This window comes from Pleurodeles waltl, chromosome 9 (genome assembly GCF_031143425.1).
Source record: "Pleurodeles waltl isolate 20211129_DDA chromosome 9, aPleWal1.hap1.20221129, whole genome shotgun sequence".
Taxonomy (NCBI): domain Eukaryota; kingdom Metazoa; phylum Chordata; class Amphibia; order Caudata; family Salamandridae; genus Pleurodeles; species Pleurodeles waltl.
Genome location: NC_090448.1, coordinates 433,050,941 through 433,068,989, shown reverse-complemented (window position 1 = coordinate 433,068,989; position 18,049 = coordinate 433,050,941). Strand labels below are relative to the sequence as shown.

General features: G+C 41.0%; 1 protein-coding gene across 1 annotated transcript in view; it reads right to left on the bottom strand.

Annotated features, from left to right (window-relative positions):
- Window positions 1-5,482: 5,482 nt before the first annotated feature.
- The window catches only part of LOC138259479 (cytochrome P450 2C5-like), a 798,218-nt gene continuing 785,651 nt past the window's right edge, over window positions 5,483-18,049 (bottom strand). The window contains exon 9 of the mRNA XM_069207249.1: window positions 5,483-7,822. Coding sequence (XP_069063350.1) covers window positions 7,635-7,822 — 188 coding nt within the window. The 3' untranslated portion in view covers window positions 5,483-7,634. The remainder of the gene's footprint in view (window positions 7,823-18,049) is intronic.

The following is an 18,049-nucleotide window of genomic DNA, read 5'->3' as shown; positions in this document are numbered from 1 at the left end:
CTGGGATCGCATCCCACCCCACAGGGCCCCATGCAGTTTTCTAGGGAGGGGCACATGGCTACCCTTCCCCATGTCATTTCTGGCCCAGGGACCCCACCCCTGAGGTCGAGAATGCAAGAAAAAGAGAAGGGAGCTGCACAGCCTTCATCCCTGAGCCCTTAATGGCTCCAGGGAACCTACTACCGAGGGCCGGATCAAATGTTATGTCCCAGGGAGCCCACCCCAGGACATAACAGTTTCCGTGCCCACACTTGCGGAGGCAGGAAAACCTGTGTTCTCTCTCACCTGGTGGAAGCATTTTCAAATACCCTGCCAAATGGGAGCAAACAAAACTTCACTCCCAGTGGGTAGGAGCTTAAAAAATGCACCGACCCACTGGGAACAGACTTTTGGAGGGCAGGGAAACATGAAAATATTGCTCCCACCCACAGGAAGCAGCATTAGAAGCTGCCCCCTGCGGGTAGTAGCAATGAAAGTTCACTCTGGATGCAGGGAGCCGGCTAGAGTCATGGGGGGCTTGGAGCTCCACTAGTGGCCCCCAATAACACTATAATGTGGGGTCCCTGGTGCTAAAGCTAGCCCAGGGAGTGGTCCCATGTGCCCCCTCTCCCTAATATTAACACCTATCCCCATTGAATGGGGTCCCTGGGGCAGAAATAGGCCTGAGAATGGAGGCACATGCTCCCCTCCCCTATTGTTAATGCCAGACCACAGGACAAATCAGCCTGGGGAAGGGGGCCCAGTGCTCCCCTCCCCTTAGCATGATGCTGGGCCCTGGGGATTAGATGTCCGGGGCCAAACTTGGCCTGGAGGAGGGGCCATGTGCCCCCTCCCTTAATGTTAACATTGGTCCTCAGAGGATGGGGTGTGTGGGGACAAAAATTGGTCGGGGAGGGGGTTTCAAGCCCCCTTCCCCTACTGATGACACTAGACCCCAGCAGATTGGAGCCCTTGGGCCAAAATCGGCCCGGGGAGGGCAGCCATGTGCCCCCTCATTCTCATAATCATGGCAGGCACTAGGGTATGGAGTCCACAGGGCCCATAATAGCCCAGGGAGGAAGGTTTAATGCCCCCTCACCCTAACAATGATGCTGGCCCCTGTTGGATGGGAGCTGTGTGCCTCCCTCCCCTTAACAATGACATGGGGCCCCCGGATGGTGTCCTCAGAGCTAAATCGCCCCGGGGGGTGGTCACATGGCTCCCTCCCCCTGAAAATCTTGCCAGGCCTGGAGGATGGGGTCCCCAGGGCCAAAACCTGCCCAGGGAGGTGAGCTGTGTGTCCCCTTCCATCTAAATATCACACTGGGCCTCCAGCGATGGGTTTCCCAGGGTCAGGCATTGTGGTCAATCAACACTGCACATGGCTGAAGGTTGTGTGGACTGTGGGTATGGCTGCCCTTGGGGAGGTAGCTACAGGCCAGTCTTTGTGGCCAACCCTATACCATGCATGACAGAAGGCCTTGTGCAGAGTGGGGATGGCCTCAGACCAGTCATTGTGGCTGTGTGGTGCATGGGATTGGCTGCCAGTGGAGGTTTGGTTGCAAGCCTGGCCAGAGCCAAGGTCCTGATGCTACCTTCCTACTGCACATGGTATGGGCTGTGCATTGCAGGGGGTTTGATTTACTTATTGTAATTAAATATTACTCTATGTTAAAAAAAAACTAAAAAAAACCTAGAAATTCACTGATAAAACCAAAAATTGAAGTAACGCTATAGTTAGGTGAAATGTTCAGTAAGAAGGTAACGTGTTAAACTCCAAAAACCACAGAAATTCACCAGTTATAATTTTAGCTATCTTAAGTATCTATAACTCCTGCCCTAAGGTAACTATAAGTGGCACCCTAGCCATGCACTTCTAATTACCTCACATATTACATCACTAATGACCTCTTCCATCACATCATTAATAATATCACTGCAATATTTCTAGTGAAGTAATGGATGAGAAAACTATACATTGTGGGGGAGCGAGTAACTATAACTTGGACCCCTGACTCACATGTTACATCACTCATGACATGTTCTGTGACATTGTTTATGACATCACTAATGACATCTTAAATGACATCACTGATGACATCATCCAAGTTTCTTTTGTGCACATTGTTCTATAAACGGGCATAGCATTAGAGCTATGAAAGTAAGTACAAAATGCCTCAGAATACCATGAAGTGTGGGTTGGCCACAGGAAGTTATAATTTTTAAAGGAGAGAGGGACCAGGTGTCCACACTACTTGAGCCTTATTAAGCCCTGTCACTCCATACGCAGACTTTTTTTTAAAAAGGTGAGAGTAGCCAAGTGGCCACCCTCCTGAAGTGTTAGTAGGACCTGGGAACCTCAGGGCAGGTTTTTTTTAATGAAAGTGGGTGGAGTTACATGCCCCCAAGCATTATTAGGCTCCGGGGACCCATCCTTCAGGGCCCTATTTTAATCAACGGAGAGGGGACCATATGCCCCCCTCCCTCAGCTGTATTAGGTCCTGAGGATCCCATCCCTCTGAGCACTTTGTTTGATTTTAAAGGGGAAGGGGCTTTGCAATACCCCTCGTCAAGCCTTATAAGGCCCTTCTGGACCCCCATCCCTCAAGGCCACTACTTGAAATAAGGGGAGTGGGCTGTGCAGCACATTGAGCTTTGTTAGGCCCTGGTGACCCCCGTCTTCTAGGACCACTGCTGACATTAAAGAGGAGGTGGGCCACATGGCTGTGTTGCCCCCTTCCCATTTTGAATACTTTTGCACCCGGGGGTGGGCTTTTGGACCTTTAGAAGTTCGGTGAGGGGGCCACGTGGTCCCGCTCCCCATTTTGAAATATTTCAGCCACAGAGTGGGATCCCCGGGGCCTGTCATGGCTCAGGGAGGAGGGGCACACATTCCCTTCCCATTAATAGAACAAAGCAGCTCGGTTGACATTTTGTTTTTTTGTTTACCATCCTGTGGGAGTTCTACAGGATTGCTACAAATTTGCAGATGTTTTTTTTTGTTAATGGCCCCGGGGGTGGGGGGTCCCTCTGTATCACATCCATGGAGCCTGGGGGGTCAAGCTATCCATGCAACCCTGCCCCAGTCAGGATCCTGTGGGAGAAAAGTGGTCCAAGGGATAAAAAGCTCTCTCAGTCAATCCAAATCTGTTTTTTAAAATTGAGTTCTAGGGACTCTCCTGAGAGTCCCTCAATCCCAACTGTCCAGATATCTATATATTTGTAACCTTAATTTAAAAAAAATTGTTGAATGGATTTACACCAAACCACAAACTGTGTATCAAGATCTAGCTTCTTGTCATTTTAAGGTGTTAATGTTATACTTTTTGAAGGAAAGCACATTGCCATGTGAGTGATTAGAGTCATAAGTACATGCAAAGTGTAAACATGCAAACCAATATTTATTGTAAAAAAACATATGCATTTTATATTTATTATGTCACCGAAATACCTCCTGGGAAATAGTGGGCTACCAAAATGGGCTACTCACATAGTTTGTAAGGCTTCTCAGCTTGAGAATGTAAAGGGATTCAGAATCAGTATTGCTGGTGCAATGACTTTTGTCTCCTTTGCAGGTGCAAGGGTTTTTCTCATGCTAGCTAAAGAGATCTTTTTCCAGCTATCTCCCTTGAAAAATCTGTAACATTTGTAGTGTAGACAGGGATTCCATTGCTGTTGGTTCGATTAACTGATGTCTGTTACACATTGCCTATTACAGACTTCTCTTAAAACTAGCCATCGAGCAAAATGATGAGGTCTAGTAACATTGTAACAGACAATCATACATGTGAACAATGATGCGCACAGTTTTTGTGAGGGTGTGCAAGACTCAATTCATGAGCTTTAATCAGGGATAATCAACTGAAGTATTGCTTGTGCCTGGCTTACATTTGGCACTTCTGACACTTCCCCTTGCTACCTCTGGATTTAGCGGACAAGATAAAGGCTGGCTCAGAAAGAAAGCAAAGCAAGTCTCCAAGAGAATGCTTTACTTCCTGTAGTTCCCCTCTATACTCCTCCTCTAAACATTTGGCAGAAAATAGAAGTCAATTAAGGGGTCAAGGGTGGAGCAAAAGATGTTCTTTATGATGTCATTAAGGATCAAATGTTGATAATCACTTCTGTTGTCCATGGCTCCAAAAGTGAATAAGGGTATCCTTGGGAACTTTATCATTTTGGTTGGGGGGGGGCAAGTGCCACCCACACCTACAAGGAGGTTCCAGGCATAAACATGACATTCCTAGTACCCTCTTCAGAACACAACTGGACCTGTGGAAGATCAGAAAAGTGCTGAACCTTCTGTGTGAGACCTGAGAAGCGACCATTGGGACAGCACTTCCTCTTCAACCCTGACAAAAAAATGAACACCAAAGGTAATGAGGCTGAACTCATGCCACAGCTAACAACAACCTACAAGAGGCCTTTCCTGTAAATGACCATTTGACCATTTCTAACTAGACCTGCCATTTCCTCTGCTGGGTGCCTTCTGCAGGAGTGAATATTGACCTTCAAGTGCAGTTTCTTAGGTGCTGGGCTCTCTCAAACTGTACTCCTCCTAACATCCTGCGAAACATGGGACTTAGAAACCCTTTGGCTCCAAACACCTCTGGAAAGCTGGGACAGTCCTGGCAAGCTGATCTGACTAAGATGTTTTGATTCTAGGTTCAAGATACAGATTCCCTCCATCTTAGAGGTTTTCCAAAGCAGCAAATCTGATTCAGCGGGACCTCATGGAGAAGGTATCTGGCCTCATACAGCCCTCCTCAGCTACAGCCTGCCCTGCAGCTTTGGCCCACTAGATGAATTTAAGCTTTTAAAAAGTGACTAAATCCTAACATAGATATCTTTACTGAGCAAAGGTGCCAAAAGTATCCAGGCAGCGATGGACCTTCCTTGGTCAAAGAAATCGCATTTCCATCAAAAGTCAACAGCTTCACCAAGACCTCATCTGACGAACATCAGACCTGGTGGAGCACTACTCAGCCACATCTTTCAGCCTTGCGACACTTAAGATTTTAGACTTTCACTTTAAAGACTTCAGGCCAGATTTGCTTTTCTTTAATGCAATAAAGCAAGGCAATGTGCTGCGCTGCATTACGTGAAATTGTCTGAATAACTTTATAAGAATATTTGTGCTGTGGCTTCTTTTCATAAGGCTCTCTTTACTGTTTTATCCAAACCAAATAAAGGCCATGATGTTGTATCTAAACATTGTCCAAAATCACTAATAACTACAATTGTAAAATTCATTAAGTAATTCTAGTTACTAGATCAAATTTTTAGATGGCATTATACACCATGATCAAAGAGGGGTTATAAAACTGAGCGTATTTTCTAATAACACCTGGACCATTTTTCATATTTTATCGCAAATTAGTTCATTCAAAGACTCAGTTGGCCTTTTTTGCGCCAGATGAAGAAAAAACATTTGATAAAGTGAACTGGGCCTTCCAGTTAAAGCTTTGTAATTCTTTATTTTATTACACATTTCATAAATATGATAAAACTTCATTTTATGTCTTCAAAAGTGAATGTAGTAAATACGAATGTTACTGTTAACACCCATCTGTTGTACAATGATAATAGACAAAGATGTTCTCCCCACTTCTATTTTTAATAATCAATTATCCCTTTTTATGTTGTTTTATGCATGTTATATTTCTATCCAATTTAAAGTTATTACTTATGTTGATGATATTTTATTATTTAGTCATAATTCTTCCACTTCCTTTGGTTCTATTTTTCAAATTATCTTGAAATATGCTAGGGGTTTAGATAATTTTTAAATGTAAACAAAACTCTCTTTGAAATAGATTGTATCCCTGCCATGTTAAACAATACTGTGATTTGTTTGGTGCAGCAGAACTATTAAGTATTTTGTTGTTATAGGTGCTTTGCTAAATCTATTAAAGATGCTTTTGTTTAATTGTCAAAAATTAATATCAAAGATAAATCAAAGACAAAAAAGATTAGTAACTGGTTATCCTTGCTTCTAAACTAGTTGCACAAAACTGAGGCAGCCAAAATTATTATTACCCTGTTGACTTTATATAATCTCCCAATAAAACCTCTACAGTGCTCTACACAATTCTATCATTGTTGGGATTCAATCATGTCTAAATGTATTTGGAATAATAAAACTCCTAGGATAAAGTACAGCAACTTATGTCTCCAGCATCTAATGATCAACACCATTTTGTATTCTCAATATTATTGTTCTGACTTTATAGATAGACATGGACTAATATGTTTCCAATCTGTAAACATCTCCCCTACACTTAAATGAAAAACAATGGTTCTTCCTGTCCTTTAGCTGCTATTACTACAATGTCTGCTAAAAAAAGACTCTTTTTTTAAGTGACTAGAATGCCTCTGCTACTTTCTGATTCACTGTTTAACTTTGGTATTATATTTTCTAAATCTATTGCCTGTCAGGAAACACCTTCTGTCAAATTTAAAAGGGATACTAGATATGGAAATCTTTAATTAACATATTTTTTTATTTACAGTAAACATGAAATGTTTATCTTGAGATCTACAAGCAAAACTCAAACTATGTATTTCAGACCCTTTTTAATATGAAATCATATGTGATTCTACAAGCATGTCCTAATGTCTCAACAATGACCAGAACTGAAAAGTTCATATTTTGCATAAAAATTAATAACTACTCAGGTCATGTTGCTTCAAAAATGTATAAAAATGAATTGGTGGTATTGTGAATAGGGATAAACTGAATGATTTTTGGAATTTGAGTCTCTCCTCTATTTTTTCTCATGCACAGTTGAAAAAAATGCGGGCTTGTAATCTTTAATGTTGGTTACCAGTTAGATTATACTAAATTAATGTATATATATTATACAATTGGCCAAAGACTCCTTATCAATTATGTAGGTGTGGATTATTTAGTACTCCACTAAGTGGCACTGTAATTATGATACTTGTTGTTACAACATTGGCTTTATCAATGTCTGATTTTGTTCTGGAAGAAGATAATGGCTATAAAATATTAACAGGCTGAATTTGAACTATTCAGTTACATGTCTATTCATTATGTGTAAACAATAATGCTTACCTTTCTCATTGCTGTTGGCTAAAATGAAATTGTTTGATTTCCTGGTATCATCTGCTGTTAAGTCTATAAATATCAGTGTGTAATTTTCTTAAGCATGTCTTCCTTGTGGGCTTAGATTACATTTACCATTAAAGCAGACTGCCTTTATAGCATATTTTACATAAACAATCTTATGTTCAGAAATTGTTTTCAGAGACAAATGATTCTATGTCTTTAACAATATATATTTCAATTATTATCTTTATATTTACTTCAATAGTTTTTAAGAGTTTTGCTTTTAATGCCAACTATATCATAACACATTTCTTTACCATGTATCATTTGAAGCTCACTCTAATTTTATTTTAACTTTTTCTGTAACCAGTTTAATGTTATCGTTCATAAAAAAGTGTTTGAATTGGGAACTTTGTTTTATCTAGAATTTAGGTAATGGTGTTTACATAGTTGTTTGTTAGTTTTATATAATTCAATAAAATGTTTTGAACACATTGGGGCTATCTCTTTTAAGAGACAGATTTTTCCGAGATAGAACACACACTTTTATTAGAAGGAAACCCTAAATGAACCTCATTACTATGGTTTATTTTAAGCGTGGAATGAGGTGGAGTTGATAAGCTTGTGGGATGTTCCCAAATCCACTCATCTCTGGAGTGAGATCAATATTATCAGAATTGTTGGCCGCTTTTAAAGAGAAGTTCTGTAGTATGTTGGTGAAGAACAGGAACAGTTCCATTCCAGCAAGTCTCTCCCCGGGGCAGATTCTCTTTCCTAGAAAAAAGAAAGAATAGTGTCAAAATGTACACACCGAAGTTCAATATAGGCTGCCACTGATAGAATTCATTATAAACACTGTTAGTTTCAGGATAGCATCAAAACCACCAATCAGAATGTATTATTACCCACATGAGGCCAGCGTGCATGCATTGTGCTACTGGCTGAATAATTTTTCATTGGTATTCAGCCAATTAACATTTCGACTATGTGATCAGAGCAAGAGCAACAGTTGCACCGACTGAAAATGACAGTCTTCACTTGACACTCAATGCAAATAGCAATGGAAATTACCTATTCTTTAATGCAAAACTGTGTAGTCACTTATGTAACTAACAAAATCTACTCCTTATGTAGGCTTGCATAGACCAGTCAAATTGTGAAAACTTTCCACCTTGTGAGAAGTGGAGGTGTGGCCTCAGATGGGTTGGACTTATGACTATACATCACCTAACAACCCCTCTGCCCCCCCATCCCAGGACCTAGTTAATGGTGGCTGCATACAGTGGGTGTGCCACTGGCGCACTAAAAGCGTACCCATCTGTGCCTGTCCTTTCCCAGACCACGCTTGTGCCAGGAACTCTGATTGTACCCCTACCCACTGATATTCTGCTGCCCTATTCCACATGCTTAATGCCAGATGCCATTTGACATGCTGAAAACACACTGCACTACACAACATAGGAGAATTCACATGCGCCTTCTGTGAGTTCTCTTTCACTTTACACGCCCTACACCCAACACTCCTGTATCAACATCACCTAGCACCCCACTCACTCACACAAACCGTCTACCTACTCACTCACACAGAGAACCACCAACCCAACACAGCTCTCTTGCATGCATCTCAACACCCCTCACTCCCCAAGCATTCCACGGAGGTATGGGATCCACTGAACAACCATAATTTAGACCTGCTTTTCTGTGCACACAACTGGCTAAACCTTGGGATTTCATAGGAAAAGCGATAAGATTGATAATAAAAGGTCTGTCAACATGAATGTAAAACCAAGTGCAGTTTTCCTTACCATTAGATAATACAGACTTTCAAAAGATGCAGAAGAAGGAATAAAGGCCATCATTGAAAACATGATTGAGCAGGTATTCTGCAGGAAGTGCTTGGTACCCCTTGCAATTCTCCCTTGATGGGCATTAAAAACTGATTATTAATTGACGAATAGTGCAGGATCCTCCAAAAAATAAATACAGTACTGATTCCATGTTGTTCAGTGGTGCCGAATCATGCAGTACTTACTAAAAGTCCTTTGGTTTTTAGTCAGATCCTAAAGAAAGATTTGGAGGGTTTGATGTTGCCCTGTGACTCAGTTCTGTTGCAATACATATATGACTTATTGGTGTCATCTAAGGTTAAAAGAGTTGTAAACTTGATACTATAACAGTACTCTATCATTTAGCTGACAACAGTCAAAATATATCCCCTACAAATATGCAGTTATATAAAAAGAAGTGATTTATTTTGGTCATCACATTGAAAAAAGGGCAAAGAAAGTCTTTAAAGAACACTTTCTGCAGTTCTGAAGATGTGTCCTCCAACCACCCAGAGAGTGGTAAGGATGTTTCTCAGAGTTGTTGTCTTCTGTCATCACTGAATTCCAAACTTTTGCTTGATTATGAACACTAACACTAACACTAACCCACAGTGATATCAGCTATCCGGTACTATTTGATGACGAATACTTAGAGGCCCCCCAGGTTTTGAGAAAAAGGTTATGCTATGTTCCAATCCTTGGAATGCCTGATTATAATGTGTAGATGTATTGTCTTCATAGCACCACCTATAAGCACCAGCTAAGTTTACAACTCCCTATGTGTGCAAAGTCATGATCATCTTCATTTTACTGGGTCACCAATTAGAAACAGCCTTCCTAGTCTTGCTGATTTGAGAGGGTGTAGTCGTCAGACAGAATAGCATGTCATATTTTCAACAATTCCCAAAAAACCTTCTTCTTCATTTCTGTTATTCCTTCTCCTATCTATATCCTTAAAGAAAACCACCGATCTCTTCCAGGCCTGCCATGTAGGGGCAGAGGTTTGAGGCCAACACTTACATATTTCCCTTCAATCATGATTAGATTTAAAAAAAATCAACTTTTGATACTTTACATGGGAAAAGAGGCCACTGATATCCTGTTGCACTATTCCAAACATAATTAAAGCAAGGCTTACATCCATGGTGATTTCCAAACAGTGAGAGATGGTATTACCCGTGGCTTTCCTACATTCTTCTAATTTTGGACAAGCATCATACATATGCACATCATTGGCCTCACTGCTACCACAACACTTGCATTTTGAGGCTCTGTTCCCCCTTATTTTGCCAATTTGTCTGGGGTCCAGGAAACTTTATGGAGGGTGAAAATGTATGTTTCCTCAATGCAGCAGGTTTGACCACCAAATAAGGTGTAGATAAAGATACTTTCCATAACTTTTCTAGCTCAGCATCCAGCAAGTATCCATTCCACACATAATATGACACTTTCATCTTTTCATCAGCAAATGCTGGTACCACAGTGCAGCTTTCTTCTTTATAACCCGATGATCTTGGAGGTCTATTTCCATTTGTGCTGGTTCACAGCCAGCACATCACTGACTATTGAGCCACTCATTAACCGGGTAGATTGTAAAGCTGGAGATAACCCCCATGTCTTGCTGTTTCAGTACTCCCAGGTTAGCCGCTGCCCACCATCCACCAGCTGCCCCATCTGATAATACCACTCTGCTTCAAAGGCTTTGCAAGACTATCAAGCAAACAGTCCAGAATTGCTGGGGAGTCCCATATGGGGGACAGCCTGCTATGGTAGGCAATACCCAGAAATGATCTAACTTCATACCACGTTCTTGCTGCTGCCTGTAAACACTTACGTCAAACCTTTTTATAAAATGTTGATGCTCTAAATTTATAGAAGCTTAACTCAGGCAGGCCAAAAAGCATTGCTCTAAACATTAACCCCTAACAGGAGCACAGTAGGGAGTATTAAGATAATTTATTATTTTTTAGCTGAAAAGTACAGCAATAAAGTTGTAAGTCTGGGAATCCTAGCCCTCCTTCCCCTGCGTTCCTCCTCAGTTTCTTCCAGGAGAGACGTATTCCCTTGCTAGCTCAAATGAAAGAAGCTATTTTCCCTTGCAAGTTCAGGAAAACCTTTTTAGCAAAAGTTAACGGGATGTTATCAAACAGGAAAGTAATTTTGGGTTAAATAGACATCTACACTAGATTACTCCACCCGTATATGGAAAGTGGGAGGTTCTCCCCTCTCTTTAACAAATCTCCTATCTCGCTACCCATCTTTTCGAGATTTACTGCTGAATTTTTCCCTAAATCCTGTGTTATTTTTATCTCCAAAATATCTCCTCTCAGCAACACATTTCCTTTCTCTACAACTCTGGTCATTATTTCAGTTTTTTCTTCATTTATCTCATAACCAGCAAACCTCACAAAATGTCTTGCTCCTCTTACAAGATGTGTCAAAGCAGGATGCACATCTGAGGGAGAAACCATTAAATCATCGGCTTATGAAGCAATTTTCCTGGAAAATGTATCAACTTCAATGGGCTTTATCTTTTCATTTGATCTCAAACTTTCTGTGAAAGGTCCAATGTAAGGTAAAAAAGAATAGGGGAGAGAGGACAGCCTTGCCTCTCCCCCTTTTCTATTCCCACTGGTGATGATAAACTATAATTCACCAAGAGTCACACAAATGGAGCACTATAGATATTCAGCAATGTATCTGTCAAGGTTCTACCTATTCCAAAATGAACTAAAACAGCCATGAGATACCCCCAATTAATACAATCAAATGCCTTAGCAGCATCCACAGCCATTACCACTAATGTGGCACCTAAAGTTGTGGCTAAATCTATCGAGCTTATCAGGGTGTGATTAAGTTCTCTCAAGTCTCTCCCCAGCAGAAAACCTTCTTGATTGTGATGTATCAGGTGCTCCACCACCTTATTTAAGTGAGCTGCTAGAATGCTGGTAAAAACGTCATAATCAGAATTAAGTAACAAAATTGGGTGGTAAAATTGGCACTGTAGGGGATTCTTACCTGGCATCAAAATTAGCAAAATGACTGCTTCATTCCACAACTCCGGAAATGGCTCACCAGCTATCAAAATAAAATTGAACAACTCATTCCAGCCTGGGATAATCCCATCCGCAATTGTGGATTAAAACCCACCGGGAATCCCATCTGGTCCTGCAGTCTTTCTCCTTTTCAACTTTCTTAATGCTGCCCAGATCTTGCTACCAATAATTTCCTGACACAGGAATTGTTACTAATCATTGGAGACTTAGGGCCATATGTACGAACACATTTTCCCATAAACACAGAATGGGTAAAACCCTTTGCTACATCTGGCCCTTAGAGAGAAGTTTTTCTCGAAGCCACAGTTCCACTTCTGTTTTTATCACTAGATTTTCTGTATATAAATCCTGTAAAAAAATATTAACAACAGCTTTAATCTTGCTACTCTCTGCAGTAATCGTCCCTGCCTCTGTCCTCTACAATGATCTTCCTATTGTAATTCTGGCTCCTTTCCAGATGTGATTTGCAAGTTAACAATTTCCTACAACATTCCCTTTGTACAACATCCCTTGCTATACCTGCTTCCCATTGCCGTGACACCTTCTCCTCCAACTTAACTCTGAACTTTAATGGCAGATTCTCAAGTACTTCTAACAGCTCCTTCCTTCCCTCCTCATTGAGTAAATTGGCTTTTAATACCTCCTCTAACTTTGCGATCTCCTCTTCCAATTCAAGAATTGCACTTTTTCCTTCTTTGCCCAATATACCAATAGGTTTTTGAGAGTTCCCCTTAACCAAGCCTTATACGTGTCCCAAACTACATGCCTGGGTCCAGATGTCATATAATCCAGGAAAAAAAATCATTTGTGCCTTGCAATGTCTTGCCACTATCGCTGCAGAAAAAATCTTCTATTAAGTGTCCACCTCCTATTCTCATAAGAGTTCTTCTGTTCAGTTTTTAAAAGAATAACTGCATAAACTGACAAATGGATAGGAAGATGTTCTATTTCCACTACTTTCTCCAGTTCCTTCCTATCTATGAAAAATTAATATAGTCTAGAATGATTACCATTCTTTTTGCTATGAAAAGTATAATCCTTGCAATCTCTTTTATTTAATGCAAAACATCACATGGATTTAAATTTTCTACCATATCCAGAAAATATGCCTCATCTTTGGGGGACTAATCCATGTCCGTACCGACGATCTGTCAAGATTATTATCCAAAAGGACATTAAAATCCTCACCCAAAATATTAGAGGCATTAAAGTGAACCAAATTAGAAAAAAGTCAATGATTGTAACATCATCCATATTTGGGCCATAGCAACTCACTAAGGTATAAAGATTTTGGTACACCTATATTTCAGCAATTATACAACACATTGATCCTTGGCAATCATGTTCTCCACCCATCTCTGTTTTTATAAAAAAAAGATCCATACGTTCATGTTTCAAGAGATGAGTTTCCTGGAGCATGATTATTTGAGATTTATACTCTTTTAAGTATTGAAAGACTAATCTTTGCCTTTTCCTTACCCATAGCCCATTTATATTCCAGCAAAGAATAGCTAGAGTCTATGTCCTACATATCTTTCCTGAATCCTTCCTTCCCATACTCATCTTTTACCGTGAACCTGATTTTCCCACTTGGTGCTTTCCCAGCATATAGTTTACTTGACTTGAGGACATAAAACTTTAAAAAAATAAAATCCCATGTGCCTCACCACAAGTGAACCCTCCCAACTATACATTTCCTAATGCCTATTCGATCTCAGCCCCTTGGGAGTGACAACAATATCTTCCTCCTCTTGCATTTATTTAGCTGGACTCCCCCCCGTCTTTGCCTGTGCCATAAAATTGTCCACATCTTCTGGGTCTTAAATTTTTTACATCTTATTCTGCCACATGACTTTCAGAATAGTGGGAAACCTTAGTTGTGCAGTTGCTCCCAACTTCTTTAACTCCTCCAATCTGTTTCCCAGTTCCCACTTTCTATCTGCTGTCTCTTTTGGAGATATCTGACCTAATCCCGATGGTGGCCCCCAATATTTGCAATGATCTTTCTTTCAGAGCTAAACCCAGAATTTTTTTCCTTCACAGTATAGGATAAAAATCTCACCAGAATCTTTAATGGTTTTCGCCACCCAGGGTGTATTTTAAAGAGGGCTCTATGCACTCGCCGAATGTCTACCTCAAGATTGACCAAAATGTCCTCCTGTGGAAGGTGCTTTTCAGTAAGTTAATTACAAAAGATTTAACATACGTCAATTCCATTCCTTCAGCTAATCCCAAAATGCTGATATTGTTCCTACTGGTGTTGTTTTCTTTTTTTTTGATCTTTTTGGAAAGTACCTTCTCTCCCTGCTTCAAACACACCAAATCTTGAGTGTTTTCTTCTACCACTGGCTGGTGGTGTCGCTACCCACCTTCCAGGTTTGGCATTTCCTGGACTGCATTCCACCTTTAGAGCCACCTCCACCCTCCCCTGTACCCCCAGTGGTTCGAGTCTTGCCTTGGCCATTTCTCTTCTCAATTATGATCTCTCCTTCCGCTAAGTCTAGCTCTTCCACTGTCAGACACAAAATGTATTTTGTGTGGGTACCAAAGGGTAAATTATGGGGGTACATAAGTCCCCTGAATCCATGCTTCTAGTTTTGCTTATTGTTACTTCATTCAGTGCCTCCATCACACCCATCAGCCTCTTCTGTCCCAGGGTAGTGCTACTTCCTCTCTCGCCCTTCCCTGAATCTCTCCTTAAATATGACCAGAATTTATAGTAAGACTTTAGGGAATGTGCAATTTTATGAAGTTTCTAGCCAGGGATACCTGTTTCTCTTTTAGAAGGGCAGCAACTACAGGCTTTATTAATGATTTTCCCAACTGAGGGGCATCAACTGAAAAAAGCACCACCTCGAGGATAAGAACTTTGCATCTGGCTAGTGGCCAGGTTGAGAGCCACACCCAAGGGAGTGTTGACATTGCGGGAAAGCAATGCTTACCTCATCGAAGAGACATGAAGCTGACAACGAATTTTCTCTCCCCTTAGTCTTGGTGGGGTCTAGCTTCTGGGGGTGTCTACTGGATTAATGGTGCTGCTGGGGATGCCCTGTTGGTTCTTGGTGGCAGGAGCACTCTGGGCTGTGCAGTGGGTCCTGCTGCAACAAGGCAATGATGCGGTCAGTGTTGGCAGAGCTAACACCTGTTGAGGAGACTGGAGCAGGGCAAAACAAGGAAGAAAGCAGAAGGCAGATCCTGCTGTAAGCCCCAGTAAGAAGTGGATGGTGGACATTGGTAGAAGGAAGTACCGTGCCCTAATGGATACTGGTAGTCGGTGGGCTGAGGGTAAGTCCGTGTTGGAAGCATATGTTAGATCTGGTATTCAAATTTCTCATCGTACCGGACAGGGGCCTGCGGCAGCAGGAGAGGAAAAGCACAGAAAATGCTGAGAGTCAGCAGGGGATTGTCAGTCATGATACATTGAGATCCTGCAATTCCTCTTGGCTAGCTGGTGAGGACAATTTAGATTTGGAGATGGAGACAGATAGTTCCCTAAAACATGGAGTTTTACCTCTTCTGCTATGAGAAAGGTGGGCATGCCTTATCTGTTCTTACCCAAAAACATGGTGGGTTCTTGAGGCCAACTGCCTGCCTATCAGCTGTGTTGGATCGCTGCAGCTCTTCCTGGTTGTCTGAAAGTGGTTACAGCTGTTTGTACTACAATTGAGCAAAGGGAAGGAATTGTGATGGGGCATATTCTAATTGCGTTTGTTCAAGGTTTGCTCAAGGTGAGATTTTGCTGATTTGTGCCCAGGCTCAGAATATGACAAACAGTTGTCTAGCTAGATATGAACAAGTCATACTGGCAGCTGAGAACATCTCTATTAGAAGGTGTAGCTTTCTGACTCCTGCAATGCTGCTTCCTGCCTCAAACAGCAATGAAGACTGAGGTAGGAGTGGTGACGATGATAATGAACCAGCGCAAGATTGCATTAATGTCACAGAGTTATGTACGAAGCCAAGACCATACATAAGAGTAATTCCTCTTGAAATAGCTGATTTGATTCTATTTGTAGATGGTTCTTGTTTGAGAGACTATTGTGGAGCATTGAAGGCTGCCTACGCAGTATGTTCTATCTCTGGAATCCTTGAAACATCATACATGTCTGATGTAACTTCAGCACAAGTGGTAGAGTTGACTGCATTGACAAGAGTGTTTTGCCTTGCAGAAGAGTTGAACGTGGTAATATTTACAGACAGCTAGTATAGTGTTGGAGTAATCCATGACTTTGGACAATTGTGGTCACAAAAGGTTTAAAAAACCTCTAGAACTCCCATTAAGAACTGTTCTTATATTCTTGATTTTTTGGAAGAAACTGCAGTGGTCAAGTGTACTGCACATAAATCTGGAAAAGTTATGGTCAAGCTAAGAAATTACCAGGAAGAGACTTACTTGAGAATGAAGCTGTAAGACCAAGTGAACAAACCATGATAGAAAAAACAGCACACACGGAATCAAGTGAGATTTCTCCTGAAGATGCAGAAAATGTAAATTGTTTCTTGCTGAATCCAAGACAGACTTCCTTTAGTGAATTGAGAGATTTCCAGTAGGAAGTGTCAGAGGATGCGAAAATAAAGTGGGTTTCAAAATGAATTACCATGATGTGTGCATCATTGATGAGTGTAAGTATGTCTTACCAGACTCAGGGACTGATTTAGAACTCGGCAGACAGGCTACTCCATCACAACGGAGACAGATATCTTGTCTGCCAAAATCTAGCTCCCATTATATCCAATAGGATTTAAAATTTGGCGGATGAATATCCGTCACTGTTGTGATGGAGTAAACCTGTCCACCGAATTCTAAATTAGGCCTTCAGTGTTGAATTCCGTGGCCACACATTTTCATAACCAGTCACAATCAGGGAGGGATGCGTGCACCAGAAGATTTAATAAGAATTGGTTGAATTCTAAAATCAGGGTTGCATAAGGTTTACGTCAAAGATGGCTCAGAGAAATGATCATAGAAAGAAGACTTTAGTTCTTTTGAACCACATTGGCATATCAGAGGGCCCATTTATAAGACTTCAAATAGATTTCTTAGAGATGCGAGTTTACACTGGTCTTCAGTACATTCTACTGATTGCCTTCTTATTCTCCAAGTAGATTTAGGCTTATCCTACTCTGAGATCGGACAGCATGAATTGTGGCTCTCATTTTAAAAATGTGATTTTGAAAGTGATTTGTACATCTCTCAAACTTGGTAATAGATTCCTTTGTAGTTATTTGTCCTCAATCATCTGGTGTGGTGAGAGGATAAGTTGCATTATCAAAGATAAGCTGGATAAAGAGTGTGCAATTCAAAGTACACTTGATAAAAGGATAGGTCTATCGCCCCATGAAGTGCTAATGGGCAGAACAATGAGATTGATCTACATTCCTTCAGCTACACTTGTTTAAGTGACTGATTGCATCATACTAGATTACTGGAAAGGTCTGGCCCATATAGTGAAATCAATTTCTGGTGAATTTGACAACAGCGTCACAAAATAAATTCAAGTTCTATCCCGTGAACCCAGGGGATTTAGTTTTCTTGAAGAGGCATGTCTGAAAAAGGTGTCTTGAATAATGGAGGAGAGGCCCTTTCCAACTTTTGCTTGTGACTAACACTTCTGTGAAATCTGCTGGAGTCCCACAATGGTTCCATGACACAAAAGAAGAGTGAAGGTGGTGGTTGAAGAAGTGGTGGCAACAACCACTCATTCACAGAGTCAAATTGAAGTTCAAAGTGTGGATTCAGAATGAGTAAAGTAAACTTTGAAACAGTCAAAGATCTGGGTGAAGGTAGCAGTGAACAATTTTGATTAGAGGGTCATAGTGAAAAGCTGTTGCAAAGTCATGAGTGACTTCAAGAAGAAATAGTCTCTGATCTGACCAGTTAAAGGCTCCAATTGAATTTTCAAGTCTCAAGAACTCCCAGAGGGAGAAAACAGTTCACAGTAAGTTGGTGGCTGATCAAAGAACACGTATATCAATGAGTGGAGAAGATTCAGCAGTAGTCACAAGAAGAGTTGCAAAATTGGAGACACCAACGTCAGTGAAAAGAACCTGCAAAAGAAAGCATTGGCAGAATGCAAGGTTAATGACAATCAAAGAAGAAACTGAAGTGATTAATCAAC